The sequence below is a fragment of the Diceros bicornis genome, chromosome 12, assembly GCF_020826845.1.
Source record: "Diceros bicornis minor isolate mBicDic1 chromosome 12, mDicBic1.mat.cur, whole genome shotgun sequence".
NCBI classification, from domain to species: Eukaryota; Metazoa; Chordata; class Mammalia; order Perissodactyla; family Rhinocerotidae; genus Diceros; species Diceros bicornis.
Window position 1 is genome coordinate 58111054 of NC_080751.1, and position 14871 is coordinate 58125924.

General features: G+C 37.0%; 1 protein-coding gene across 9 annotated transcripts in view; it reads left to right on the forward strand.

Moving 5' to 3' along the window:
- The window catches only part of ITSN2 (intersectin 2), a 135208-nt gene that overhangs the window by 51101 nt on the left and 69236 nt on the right, over window positions 1–14871 (forward strand). For all 9 annotated transcript variants that reach the window (XM_058551690.1, XM_058551691.1, XM_058551687.1 and 6 more), the window contains exons 12-16: window positions 625–887; window positions 1748–1897; window positions 4319–4459; window positions 5511–5598; window positions 10865–11004. In XM_058551690.1, the coding sequence (XP_058407673.1) occupies window positions 625–887; window positions 1748–1897; window positions 4319–4459; window positions 5511–5598; window positions 10865–11004 (782 nt within the window). The remainder of the gene's footprint in view (window positions 1–624; window positions 888–1747; window positions 1898–4318; window positions 4460–5510; window positions 5599–10864; window positions 11005–14871) is intronic.

Here is a 14871-nt window from a genome sequence, read left to right on the forward strand (position 1 = left end):
GCTTTGGGGGAAAAATAAATAAATAAATAAAATCTTAAAAAAAAAAAAAAGTTCAAATATTGGTTGAAAAAGTATATGTGTACATATTTTATAATTTTATTTATTTATTTTTTCCCCCAAAGCCCCAGTAGATAGTTGTATGTCATAGCTGCACATCCTTCCAGTCGCTGTACGTGGGACGCGGCCTCAGCATGGCCATAGAAGCGGCAGGTTGGTGCGCGCCCAGGATCCGAACCCAGGCCGCCAGCAGCAGAGCGCGCGCACTTAACCGCTAAGCCACAGGGCTGGCCCATGTGTACATATTTTAAAATATTAAAAAGTTATATATAGCCACACAGCTTTGGTTGTCCTTGAAGAAAATGCTGAGAAAAAAGTTGGAAAGTTTTTTCATTGGCAGGAATAGTAAAATTATTTTCTCTCTTGGATGGATTCAAACTTAGAAATTTGTTTTCTAAAAATGAATATTCTTAGAGGAAAGTAAATATTTTACTATTTACGTTTGTGTGAGAATTATCCCAAGAGTAATAGTACTCAAATGATCACAAGGCATGAGCATGTTGAAACTAGATTACAGGTTCTGTAGACTCTTCATGTGCGAGAATGCTTGTAATATACCTTGTTTAGTTACTTTTGAGGACAAGCGGAAAGCCAACTATGAGCGAGGGAACGTGGAACTGGAGAAGCGACGCCAAGCCATGATGGAGCAGCAACAGAGGGAGGCAGAACGTAAAGCCCAGAAAGAAAAGGAAGAGTGGGAACGAAAACAGAGAGAATTACAAGAACAAGAATGGAAGAAACAACTTGAATTAGAAAAACGCTTGGAGAAGCAGAGGGAATTGGAGAGACAACGGGAGGAAGAAAGGAGAAAAGAGATAGAAAGACGAGAGGTTATTTTTAAGTTATCTTATTTCCTAAGAAAATCGTTACATTTAATAAGTGGCTACGTTTTATTTGCTAAAAAATGGTTATTTTTGTTGTGCCTTTTCCTCTGCATCATTCGTTCTTACTTATCCTGTACAAATCTGAATCTTTCTTCCCCTGTGGAGGGAGAGTGAGTCCTTGCTTGTGAGGGGTTTTCAGGGCCGATAACTGGTAGAGAAAGCACGTCTGGAGGTAATATCTCAATCAGAGGAGGATTGATTGCAAAGCTGAGTTGAGTGAGGAGCTAAGGTTACAGAGCCAGCAGAAGGAATCAGTTTGATCAGGTCATTAAATGAAAGTAAGAGGCTGAGGAATTGGAGAGGCAGAAAGATGAGAATGGGGAGTGAGAGGTGTGAAGAGGAATCAAGAGCGTGGGCTTGCGCAGGTCTTGGGGATAAATCATGTTGTGTGGGGTCTCTTGGAGGACTGGCTGTGTTTTGAAGGGCTGGAGATGGAGCGCAGTAAATTATAGTGGCACTGAAGTAATGTCAATAGAAGTTTTGTTCTTCCCTGATACCAGAATAAAGGTACAGTTATTCCTATTAACATTTATATTTATGAAACCATCCTTTTGTTTATTAAGAGGAAAGTAACTGCAACAAAAGGATGCTCCTGTGAAGCAATCCAAAAGTCTGGTGGATGAGGTCTCTTTTGTGGAAGTCTTTGGTTTAGGCCCGTTGATAACGCTAGGTTTGCCCAATTACCCTTAGGCACTCAAGCCCACTAAGTGCTAAATGCTGCCTCACCTTTATCTTTGTCATCCCATCAGTTTTTGAATAATGCGAAGTTGTTAATTTAAAAATTAACTTTAATTCATTATTTTCAGGCAGCAAAACAGGAACTTGAAAGACAACGTCGTTTAGAATGGGAGAGAATTCGTAGACAGGAGCTTCTCAATCAAAGGAATAGAGAACAGGAAGAAATTGTCAGGTTAAACTCTAAAAAGAAGAGTCTTCATCTCGAGTTGGAAGCACTGGTATGGCTAAAGTTTAAGTGACATTTATCTGAATGATGCTCGAGTTACCTGTTGAAAAATGTCATTTTTTAAAAATCTGCCTCATGAATACATTATGTTTTAATGTAATTAGTCATATTTTCATATGTACTTTTTAACAGTCTTGACAATATAGTTTACTAAAAAAGGATAGCAACTTAAAATGCTGAGAATTATGTGATGGTCTCAGTTCAGATGCTGATAAACTGTGCGCTCTTGGGCAAGACATTTCCCTTCTCTGTGCCTCACTTTGCCCATCTATAAAATAAAAATTTGTGCTAATTCAGTAATTTTCAGTTTCCACATTGGTTTCTGGAAGATGGCCTACGGAGGGGTAATCAGAGATGCGGGAGGGGAAGCCAAGGCAGCAGGACTGTGCTCTCTTTCCCGGTCCTTCCCACACTTCACAACAGAGAAGCTCCATGTGTATCTGCTTTGCTTTTATTGGAGTTTTATCAAAGATTTGCTTAGAAAAAAAGATATGAAACTGCTGACCTAAATGATCTCTTAACGATTCCTTCCAGTTCTGCAGGACTATAATTCTTAGCTAATATTGGCCACTTTGCTTACCAATTTTTACACATCAGATGTCAGAGGGTCAAGTTGTTAAAAGACTTTGTTTGAAATGCAGGATGAGAAGATAGATATAAAGGGTCTGGGTAAGGCATACTATTCTACTATAACCAAAGAATCCCATAAGCCTGATCTGATAGGGTAGTAGGGTTTTGCAAAAATGCATGTGTAGCTATGTGGTAGAGCCAAACTTAGATCTTATTTAATTGTAGTCCAACATTTTATTGGGTTGATGACTGGAATTACATTTTTAAAGTTATCACAATATCTTTAGTCAGAAAGGTACTATTCTATGCCTTCAAATGGATAGGAAAACATACCACAATTATTAATCATGCTATAATACTACAAAACGGGCCTAAAAAACTTTAGCTACTTTGTGTAGCTACTTGGATATCTGTCTGAACCGTTTTCTTGACTATATATTTTTCCTTAAAAATATAATGGGAGGAAATCTTAAGATTGATTGTTTTTCCCTCAAGAACTAGGGTAATGCACCAAGCAGTAGCATAGGTTATGGGGCAGAGTCTGGAAAGGTCCAGAGCCTATCCTCACACATACTGAAGATAACAACATGAGCTCTAGCATGGACACAGCATATTCCGTTTAGCATGTATTTCTCAAATATGAAATTTTCATTATGAGTCATTTTTAACCGGAGGTCTCATTTCTCCTCACCCCACTGTACTATAGTGTTTGCTAAGGCTGCCATAAAATGCCACAGACCAGAAATTAATTTTCTCACAGTTCTGGAGGCTGGAAGTCCAAGATCAAGGTGTCAGCAGGTTTGGTTTCTTTCGAGGCCTCTGTCCTAGCTTGCAGATGGCTGCTTTCTTGCTGTGTCCTCACGTGGTCCTTCCTCTACTTGTGCATCTCTGGTGTCTCTTTTGTGTCCAAATTTTCTCTTCTTATAAGGACACCAGTCAGATTGGATTAGAGCCCACCCATATGACCTCATTTAACCCTTTGTTACCTCCTTAAAGGCCCTTTCTCCAAATGCAGTCACAGTCTGAGGTACTGGGGGTTAGGATTTCAACATATGAATTTTGGGGGGGAACACAGTTCAGCCAATAACACCTCACCCTTCTCATCCCCACTGAGAATCTCTGCTCTCTGTTCTTTCTTTTTTTTTTTCCCTGCTTCTTGGAAGAAGGAGAAAGGAGTATTGGTATAGGAGAAGAGAATTGTGGCCAGAAAGGCCCTCCTGGACACTGTTAAATTAGAGGAAATTAGATGACAACGTTGAGGGTAGGAATAGAAGCTCAGAGAAGTTAATGCTAAATGCCACATGCAAACATTTATTCCTCCTCATTATTCTTTGTGATTATCTCTATTTTAATATTATAAATTAATGCCTCAATGCTGAATTCAGAAAAAAATTCAATGTGTTATGTTTGTGCTGTCTCATCTTGACGTATGGGTTCTTATGCTCTGAGAGTGGTGCATTTCCTGCTGATAACTCTCTCGAGTTAACAGATACAACTCTAAAACGTATTCCGCTTGGTTTTAGACATTTATCTCAGGCTGAGTATAAATGACCTAAAAATTTAAATAAAAATACTATTCTCCTGGGCCAGCCTGGTGGCGCAGCGGTTAAGTTCGTGCACTCTGCTTCAACGGCCCGGGGTTCGCAGGTTCAGATCCTGTGTGCAGACTGATGCACTGCCTGTTAAGCTATGCTGTGGTGGCGTCCCATATAAAGTAGAGGAACATGGGCATGGATGTTAGCCCAGGGCCAGTCTTCCTCACACACACACACAATGCTATTCTGATACGAATATTTTCTGTTAGCATTTTATGTTACCATGTATTTATATGCTCTTTCTATAGAATGGCAAACATCAGCAGATCTCAGGCAGACTTCAAGATGTCCGACTCAGAAAGCAAACTCAAAAGACTGAGCTGGAAGTTCTGGATAAGCAGTGTGACCTGGAAATTATGGAAATCAAGCAACTCCAACAAGAACTTCAGGTAAGTCCTTTGCTGCTGAATTGTCCTTAAACATGAGCAGTTATTAATAATTCTTCTTAATAGAATGGTTTTTGCTTCTGGGGTCATGAACCCCTTTGAGTCTCTGATAGACCACCTTCGTAGGAGGATGTGGATATACACAATCTTGTATGTAATATCAGGAAGCTCATAGACCCCCTAAAATTCTGCTAGACATCTGGTTAAGTTCTGCTTGATATTTATACGTAAAAGGATGTTTATCACTTTGTGTTTTAGTCTTTAATAAATAAATAAATAGACACAGACATATTAAACTAAGGTTATTGCTACTGCTTTTAGGAAATGTTGAGTTAATGTTATTCTTTTCAGAATTGTAGTGAGAATGTTGAAAAATATCCCTTGGGGCCTGGTAATTCTGTTCTTTACTTGTGCAATAGGGTCTAGTTCAGTTATTATAGTTTGCAGAATAGAGACTCTGGATGCATTCTGCATCTCTAGTGTCCTCTTACCAAATTTCACTTTCTGTGTAGACTGGCAAGTAATCAGTTTTTTCACTTTGTCACAGCAGATATAGACAAAGGCCAAGTAACATTTCCTATCTGATTTAAACCTGCTTCCTTAGTTATCCCTGAGCTTTTAGTTCCTCTTTGATGTGCACGTTTTCATTCTGGAGTGTCAAGGCCTGATTACACATACCTTTAGCACAGATGCCAAAGACACCTCTTGGCCTGGGCCCACTGTCAGCCATCAGTACGCTGAAAAGTATAAGGCTTCTAGGTATACCCCATTAACAAAGGCTTTCTTCACCACCTTTTGATTTCAGCCAGTCATTCATAAGTCATTCATAAGCCAGTCAATATTTGTTCATAAACAAATATTTATGTTTAAATATTTTAATTTTAAATCATGTGTACTTCTCTTCTGTTTTATTCATGAGTTGCAAGCAGCTTACAACTATGTATTATTCCTATACTAAGTTTCAAGAGTGATTAAATCATGTTTTTAAGTTTTCAAAAAATTCTTAGACAACATTGCAGAGTTTTAATCAAAAACTGCTTTTTCTTTTTATAAGGAATATCAAAATAAGCTTATCTATTTGGTACCAGAGAAGCAATTATTAAATGAAAGAATTAAAAACATGCAGCTCAGTAACACACCTGGTAAGTCTCTAAGGTTTATTTTGCCTCTTTTATTCTTTTCTGAATGACTGTATTAGTCATGTTCTGCTACTGTTTAAAATAGCATTATTCTGTTGTAAGTAACATATTTTTTGTCTGTAGTTAATTTCAAGTTAATGTGAAAAATATCACAGATGTTAAAGCATTTTTAATAATAAAAATAAATAAGTAAAAACTGTGGTATGCCTTCTATCTTGATAACATTTTTATTTGTATATTTCAAATATCAATCAAATAAAGTGTTAGACTACAATTGAATAAGATCCAGGTTTGTCCCTAACACAAAATTGTATGTGCACTTTGGCAAAATCCTGCACTAATTGTAAAGAACTGTTTGGGAGGAGACTTTACTATGGGGCCAACCTGTGGGATTTGAGGGTGATAGAGTAGAATAGTGATAGGCCTAAGCAGAATGGTATGCCCTTCCCAGACCTTTTATATCATCTAACTCTGTGATTCATATAAAGAATTTTCCCAGCTTGGCCCTCTGACACCTGTGGAACAAAATATTCTAAGATAATTTGTGGGAATGGAACATTTTTCTTGATTCAAGTCCTAACCAGAAAACTGAAAAAAAAAAACAGAAACAAAAAACTCTACATTGGATAGCATGCCAATAACAACGTAGCAGAAGATAGTTTATTTAATGAAAAGTAAACCTGCAAATGTTGTATTAGAACTGGCTGAAGTATCTTAAATGTCTCCCATTGAGTGTCTGTCAATCTTTCCATTCCAGGGTTCTTTATTATACTTTTGGCTGTTTAGGAGGTCCGATTAATAGCACCCTTCTTCTTTACCCAAGTTCTGAACAAATTGAGAAATAAGGCAAAGGAACGAGACATAGGAGAGACCAAACTATCACCTCATTATTGATAAAGCTGATATTGGACAGCATGGCTTATCTGTGAGTGGTACAGCTGCACCTATAAAACATTGGTTGTGTGAACAAAGTAGAATGCAGATTTCCTGTGGGCAGTTCAATCTCAAGAAAGCGAGGCATAGGAAAGGTCATTCATTATTTTGAGCTTACCCATTAGTGAAGGGGTGGAAAGAAGCTGGGGATATTGTGCTAGTAAAGGTCCCTTTACATGAAAGAAACACCAGAAGTAGAGAAGTTCACTCTTGTGAACTACTCTTAGTATGTCTCCCACCTTCCACTGATAAGGCCTGTCCATGTCTCTTCTCAGACAGTCTTCCTTGCACGTGATTCTTTTCTTGGCTGTTCAGCGTATATCAGCTCCCACCTCATCCCTCCACAGGCATTCCAGAGGCAGAATGAGCCAGCCCTGCTGAGCTGTTCAGTGGCAAAAAGGATATCATCATCCTCATTGTTGTTGTTAGTATTTGGATTATAAATGGAATGTAGAATGTGTCTTACTGGGGACCTGGTAGTGCTACTCTTTCTCTGTGGAGTGTGATCCAATTTAGCTGTTACCTACTTTTTATTTTTGCTGTAGTCCAGTCCAAAATGGGAAGCTTTTGTTTGGTATTTGCAAAGTACCCTGTATCCCTTAGATTCCTCTCTACATAACCGTTAACGATTAAGATTACCAACCATGTGCCAAGCATTGTGCTAGGCAGTTTTCATGGGTTATTTTCTTTAATCTTTATAACAGCCCTGAGAAGCTGTTGTTATTCCCATTATACAGCTCAGGAAAATGGAGGCTCAGAGAGATTAAGTAGTTGCCCAAGATGGTGCAATAGTAGTTCTCAAATTCTGGTCTGTCTTAACTCTAAAGCCCACTGTACTACCATGTTGTCTCTCTGTCTTTCAGTTACCTAACACAGTGCTCATAGATATGATATAATCAAACTCAGTAGTAAAACATCCATTATTAGTGATGCTCATTTTGAAGGGTACAAAGAATGTTTATTAACTTACTTTTTCATACTGTGTGTCTTCCAGCTTAACTCGACTCTGAACTACCTGAGGATAGGATGCATGCCTTATCATCCTTCTTTTTTACCTGCCATTGAACATAGTTCAGTGCCTTGCTTATAGTGGATGTGTAGTTTAATGATTAAATATTTATTGGAATACTGTAAAACTATTAGGATTATAAGAGAATTTAGCAAGGTGCCTGGATAAAAAATCAGCATATAGGGGGGCCGGCCCGGTGGCGCAAGCGGTTAAGTGCGCGCGCTCCGCTGCGGCGGCCCGGGGTTCGCTGGTTCGGATCCCGGGCGCGCACCGACGCACTGCTTGGTAAGCCATGCTGTGGCGGCGTCCCATATAAAGTGGAGGAAGATAGGCACAGATGTTAGCCCAGGGCCGTCTTCCTCAGCAAAAAAAGAGGAGAATTGGCGGATGTTAGCTCAGGGCTGATCTCCTCACAAAAAAAAAAAAAAAAAAAAAAAAAAAAAAAAAAAAAAAAAAATCAGCATATAGGGGCCGGCCTGGTGGCATAGGGGTTAAGTGTGCGCACTCCGCTTAGGCGGCCCAGGGTTCACAAGGTCGGATCCCGGGCGCACACCGACACACCCCTTGTCAAGCCATGCTGTGGCGGCATCCCATATAAATTAGAGGAAGATGGACACGTATGTTAGCCCAGGGCCAATCTTCCTCAGCGAAAAAAACAGGAGAATTGGCATTGGATGTTAGCTCAGGGCTAATCTTCCTCAAACACACACAGAAAAAAATAGCATATAAAAATCAGTAACTTCTCTATTTATCAAAAGTATTTAGTTAGAAAATATCATGATAAAAGTTCTTATTCACATAAGCATTTTCATTGTTCTTGAATAAAGAAGAAATGTACAGTTATAAAATTTTACTGATAGACATAAAGATTCTTGGGTAAGTTAGATACATATTATGTTCCTGAATGAATTAGCTTGGTAATATAAATGTCAGTTCTCTACTTATTCAACCATATGTTCCGTTCTGTTCAGGTTTCTTTAAATGAAACTTGGCAAGATAATTCACAAATTTACGTAGAAGAGAAAATGTACAAGATTAGGCAAGACTTGAAAAAGAAAAACATTGTGGGGAGAAGAGACTAGCTCTACCAGATATCAAAACATGTTATGAAAGTTATAGTACCTAAATTAATGTGTTATTGATCAGAAATAGAAACACAGAACAATGGAACTGAACAGAGTGTCTAAAAACAGGCCAATGTATGTATGGCAATTTAGGATAAGATAAAGTTGGCATTTCACATCAGTAGGGAAAGGATGGGCTTTCTAAACTTATCATCACTTGAATAAGTGATTTAGGGGACAGTTGATTTTCTGAAAAGGGCAGTGGGGAAGCTCTTTACCCTCCTCTATACAGAAATAAGTTCTAGATAAAATAAGAGGCTAAAAATAAAAAATAACTAGAAAAATCTTATAAACAGGAAAACATTTTTATAATCTTGGTGTCAGGAAAGCCTCTTCAAACAATACATAGAGCTGTGAAGGAAAATATTTACAGATTTGATGACATTAAAGTGAAAAACTTTTTCATGATGAGAGATATCATAAACAGTAAAAAATTTGAAATACATATACTACAACAAGAATGTAGAGCTTTTACAAATCAGAAATTAAGAGAACCTAATAGGAAAAAAAATGGGCCAAGAATGAGATGAGGCAATTCAAGATGATGGGCAATAAATATATACATAGATGTTTGTTTGATTTCAGTAGTTATCAAGAAAGTACAAATTAACAAGATTTATTTTTTTGCCAATTAGCAATAATGAATAAAGATTGATAATATCCAGTGTTGACAAGGGTATGTAGAAACAGATACTTTTTGGTACAGCTTTTTGGAAAGGTAGTTTTTCAGTTTCCAAATTTAAAAGTGTTCAAATCCTTTTACGTGGCAATTCTTTCACCTCCTAGCCTTTTAAAATACTTTCACATCTGCATTAAAATGTATGTACAAGGATATTTATTGCAACATTTTTCTGTAATAGTAGAAAATTAGAAACAACCTAAATGCCAGTCAAAAAGAGAATAGTGACATGAATTATGGAGTAGCCATAATGTAGACTAACGTGGAGCAATTTTAAAGAATGAAGTAGATCTATGTGTCTTGATTGATAATATGTATTTTTTTTTAATTTTTTAAATTTTTAAATTTTTTTCTTTATTTATTTTTTGTGAGGAAGATCAGCCCTGAGCTAACATCCATGCTAATCCTCCTCTGTTTTGCTGAGGAAGACCGGCTCTGGGCTAACATCTATTGCCAATCCTTCTCCTTTTTTTTTTCCCCAAAGACCCAGTAGATAGCTGTATGTCATAGTTGCACATCCTTCTAGCTGCCGTATGTGGGACGCGGCCTCAGCATGGCCGGAGAAGTGGTGCGTCGGTGCACGCCCGGGATCCGAACCCGGGCCGCCAGCAGCGGAGCGCGCGCACTTAACCGCTAAGCCACGGGGCCGGCCCCGATAATGTGTATTATTAAATTTAAAACAAGTTGCTGAGCAATGTAGACTATATGATCTCATTAAAACTCCATGGAAATAAACGTTGAATATGCATATATCTAAATGTAAGTGCCTGAGAGAGCAATAAACTGGGGGTTGAGATGAAGGAGACTTTTTACTTTATATGCCTCATTTATTTAAATTTTATACTAGATTTCTGTACTTTTAAAAATGCAATAAAGTTTTAAAATATGTATTTAAATAGATAGTAAGATTGCTATTTTAATTTACTGTAATGTAATCTCCATCATATATTTCCATTTAGTTTCTCCAGCCCTACCTTTATAAGAAAAGATAATATAAAATGAAGCCTTCTCTGTACTTACCTCCTAAAATAATACTACTGAATAATCCAGTTACTAGTATTTATTGAGTCCTTGCTGTGAATATTCTTCTCTTCTTGGGAGCACTAAGAATAAATAGAAAGCTAGTAGCTGCTGTTAATTGAGTATTTACTATAGGCCAGACTAATGGCTTTATATCTATCACCTCATAAATGAGGTAGGTGATATGGCACCCGTTGTATAGAGGGAGGGCCTGAGGATCAGATTGGTGAAGCGCCTTACCCAAAGTAGAGTGTCACTTCAAGTCCTGGTACTCTTGAGTGCAGAACCAATGCTTATAACATTTCCCTATGAGGATCTTCCCATGATATGATCTGAAAAGGGAAATGACTACTGAATTTTTTTCTCTTCAGCTGGTCCACATTATGCATGTATATCCTTTGTTTTTCTCTAGTGACACCAGTTTGACCAGACAGTAAATGTCAATTACTGGTAATGACATAGGAATTTCTACCAAATGTAAACTGTCTGATGTTTGTATTTCAGATTTAGGGATCGATTTACTTCATAAAAAATCATTAGAAAAGGAAGAATTATGCCAAAGACTTAAAGAACAATTAGATGCTCTTGAAAAAGAAACTGCATCTAAGCTATCCGAAATGGATTCATTTAACAATCAACTAAAGGTATTTATCTTCTGTTATATTCATTTTTAGTTATCTACCTCTTACTTTCCTGATTTTGATTTAATAGAATAACTGAAGCTATTGTTGTTATATGTAATACATTTTCATAATTTATAATTTGAGCTATACCACAATTGCAAGATTGTTTTTAATGTTCTCTGTAGCTATTATAAACGTTGTATCATGTAACTAAATATATCATTTACCATAGTTTCCAGTTTTTGTTGACTGTCTTTAGTGGCATCTATAGATTTTAAGAATAATGTCCTGTGTCAGTATTAGAAAACTGATCTCAGCCTGCATGATCTTAGACAAAATTCTAAAATGGGAAATATGAAAAATTTAAAATAGTCCTAGTGGTAGAGGCTCTATTAACACACTAAATCCATTTTTCCTTTGTCACAATTTAATTTAACTAACCTTTGTGAAATGATGCAGTCATCAGTGAATTCCAGAGCATAGTCTGGCATTATAAACTTTGCGTGAGAAGTAAGTTCATGGTTCATTGTTTGCTGCAGTGGCAGAGCAGATGTCCAAAACATGCGCCTTATGCTTATTCTGTGCAGTATCAGTTATATACTGAAGCCATACCTATGAAAGACGATATTAAAAGCTAAAAACCAGACCAATGGCACATAATTCAAATTTGAGAATAGCCTCAGTTATTTCTTTGCTGAGCATAAAGTTTTCAGAGCATAAAGTATTACATAGCTTTTCAGGCAGCTCTCTGTCTCTTCATGTGACTTTTATCTTGCTGACTTAATTAGAATAATATTACACCAATTGGAGATTGAACAGTGTGATCATGAAGAGAGACCGTGGTGGCTTTAGTTAAGGAGGGGAAATTTGAGGTGAATAATGTTAATAATACATTTTACACAAGCATGTATTCTATAGAAAAGTATTTTCAAGAAAACCAAATAATTTGTCATTGATGGACAGACAAGCCAGCCAAGTAATCTTCCCTACATTATTTTTTTAAAAATCTGTACATAGTTTAATTGGCTTTTTATCTGCCTTATCTTACAGTGTGGGAATATGGATGACTCTGTTCTTCAGTGCCTTTTGTCTCTGCTAAGCTGTCTCAACAACCTCTTCCTCTTACTTAAGGTTATTTTCTAATATCTAGCTCCTTTTCTTTGAGTTACTTGACTGTTTTCTTTTTAAAAAAACTAGATTATTCTTTGCATTTATCGGAATATCTTTGTTTGAAATAACATACAATATAGACCTTTTTTCTTTCTGCTTGCTTGAGTATCCTTCTGCTGTCTAACTGCCTGTTTGAGTCTAATGCCAGAAATCAGTAGGGTTGCCTGGATTAACCTTTCTCATGAGGAGTCTAGGACACTTAGAAACTTTCCCTAGTTTCTGTACACCATCCCTGTGAGTTGGGTTAACTGATGGGCTGATTACTGATTCAATTAAAAGGAAAGCTAAAAGAGTATGAGATTAAATCATTCACCCATATCACTGAAAATCATTGTTTAAAATAAAACTTATATTAAATCTAGGGCAAGGTTCTATCATGTATACACTAGGCTGCTTCCTAATACTGTTATAAGGGAAAAATCTTAAAGAACCAATAATGCAGGGGCAGCTTTAGTTATGTCTAGTTCTACCAGGCCTCATGTTTAGACGTGCTTGCACTTCAGATAAAAAGTTATAAATCATGTGTATAAATAAATAGTTCATTTTGTCATGTATAGCACAGAGTATTTAAAATACTCAGTGAATTCCTTTTTAATATAGTTTAAAGAAAGTTGCTTTATAGTTACCACTTGCTGACCCTAGTAGATTCTGACTGTGCATTCTACTTGGTACTCCAATGGATGGCAGTAGGGAAGTTGCATATATACACACAGTGAAGACAGGAACATGGTAAGTAGAGCTCATTTGTTACCTAAGCAAAGGTAGGGCAAATCGGAAAGATGGTATCAGTCTTTCCTTTATGGCTGTAGCATGAATGCCAGATTATCTGGTCTTAGAACTTTTGCTACAGATTGCACAGAAATTTAAACCTAAGTTTCTTCATCTGTAAAATGAAGTTTGATGATGATTTATGAACTGTACTCACACATATAAGTCTGATTCTTTTAGTTAGCATTTGATTCGTCACAGGCCAGCAGATTGTTATTGTTTCTTGTTTTACTTTTTTCCTTCTGCTTCCTGCCTTCTAAGCCTTTCACTGCTTACTGATACTTTCATCAGAGGCAATTTAGGAAACTGAAAGAGAGTGAGACCTATATTGTCAGAGTGGTCAGGAGACTGAGTATGTTGCCACAGAAAGCAAGAAAGGAGGCATTCTGTAATCTTTGTAAAGTGATACAGAGCAATCAATTAACATAGTACTGAAAAATATCCATTGAGTTGTCAACAAGGAGGCCTTTGAAGACCTTTCTAAAAGTGCCATTTCGGTTGAATGATCAGCAGAAGCTGGATTGCAGCAGATCAGGAATGAATGGGAGTTGAGTTAAGTGAGTATGAACAACTCTTTAGGGGGAGAGTGAAGAGAGACCATGAGGTCGAAGGAAAACTTTTTTTTTAATTTAAGAAAGACTTAAAGGACAAAGGATACAGAGTTTTGTTATGCAAGATGAATAAGTTCCGGGATCTAGTGTACAGCATGGTGACTATAGTTAACAATACTGTATTGTATACTTGAAATTTGCTAAGAGGGTAGATTAAACGTTCTCACCACAGAAAAAAAAAAAGAAAATGGTAACTATGTGAAGAGATAGATATGTTAATTAGCTTGATTGTGGTGATCATTTCATAGTGCATACATATATTGAAACATCAAGTAGTACAGCTTAAATATATACAATTTTTATTTGTCAGTTATACCTCAATAAAGCTGAAAAAAAAAAGGAATAATTGGGACCACCCTTGGAGGTGGTGTCAACTTTCTGTGAGGGATATGGCTACATGAGGAATGGATAGTTTCTGTTAGGACAGAAGAATGGAAATGGATAAAATTGAGCTGGTTAGGTAAATAACCGTATTCATCTCCGTGTCTTAATGATGATTGCCTGGCTTAAGCCAAATATTTTCTTGTTGAATTCCCAGCTAGAACAGTGTATGGAACATAGTGGGTGGCAATAAATACTTGTTGAATGAATGAATGATTTTGAATGTTCTGAGTCACAAAATATGCAGCATTTAGGATTATTTGTATATAGAGTTTATGAGAAAAAAGTAGAAATTAGTCAAAAAACAGCAGAGAACCGTGTATCCCAGATTTTAGGTATACTTCTGACTCTTTGTAACTTATTCTTTTAAGTAAAGGCTATCTTTTACACGCAAAAAAAAAAAAAAGACAGACTTGAAGGAGACAGTAAAGAGAGAAAGGAGGGAGGAGGGAAGAGAGAGAAAGATTGAGATTGAATGTATAAGGTGGTGGTAATTGATAGAGAAAAGTCCCTAGGGAAGCAGATTAAGATATAATCTAGAGCATAGATTGAAGGATTAGATAAAAAGAATACTTCCAGTGTAACATATGGGGATAAGATAGGTGTGAATGTAGTTAAATTTGTTGGTGGAGAGTAGGAAGTTGACAGCTTCAAAACTTAAAATAGGAAGTAAGTTGCATCATTACAAGGAATCTTCCTGGGTGGTTGAGGACATGGAATAACTCATACTAGATTAGAAGAAGAAGAAGAAGAGCAGATGCAGGAAGTTTTGTTGATTTTGAGATGGAAAGATGAGAGAGTTCCAGTCTGGCTTAATGAGGCAAGATTATGAGCTGGTAGTGAGGAGAATGGATGGAAGATTAGGAAGTTTCAGGAGAGAGAAGTAGGCATGAAATAGACATCTGGGTGGGGGTGGGAGTTGCAAGCTTGGTAGACCAGAACTGTAGGTGTGCTCAGC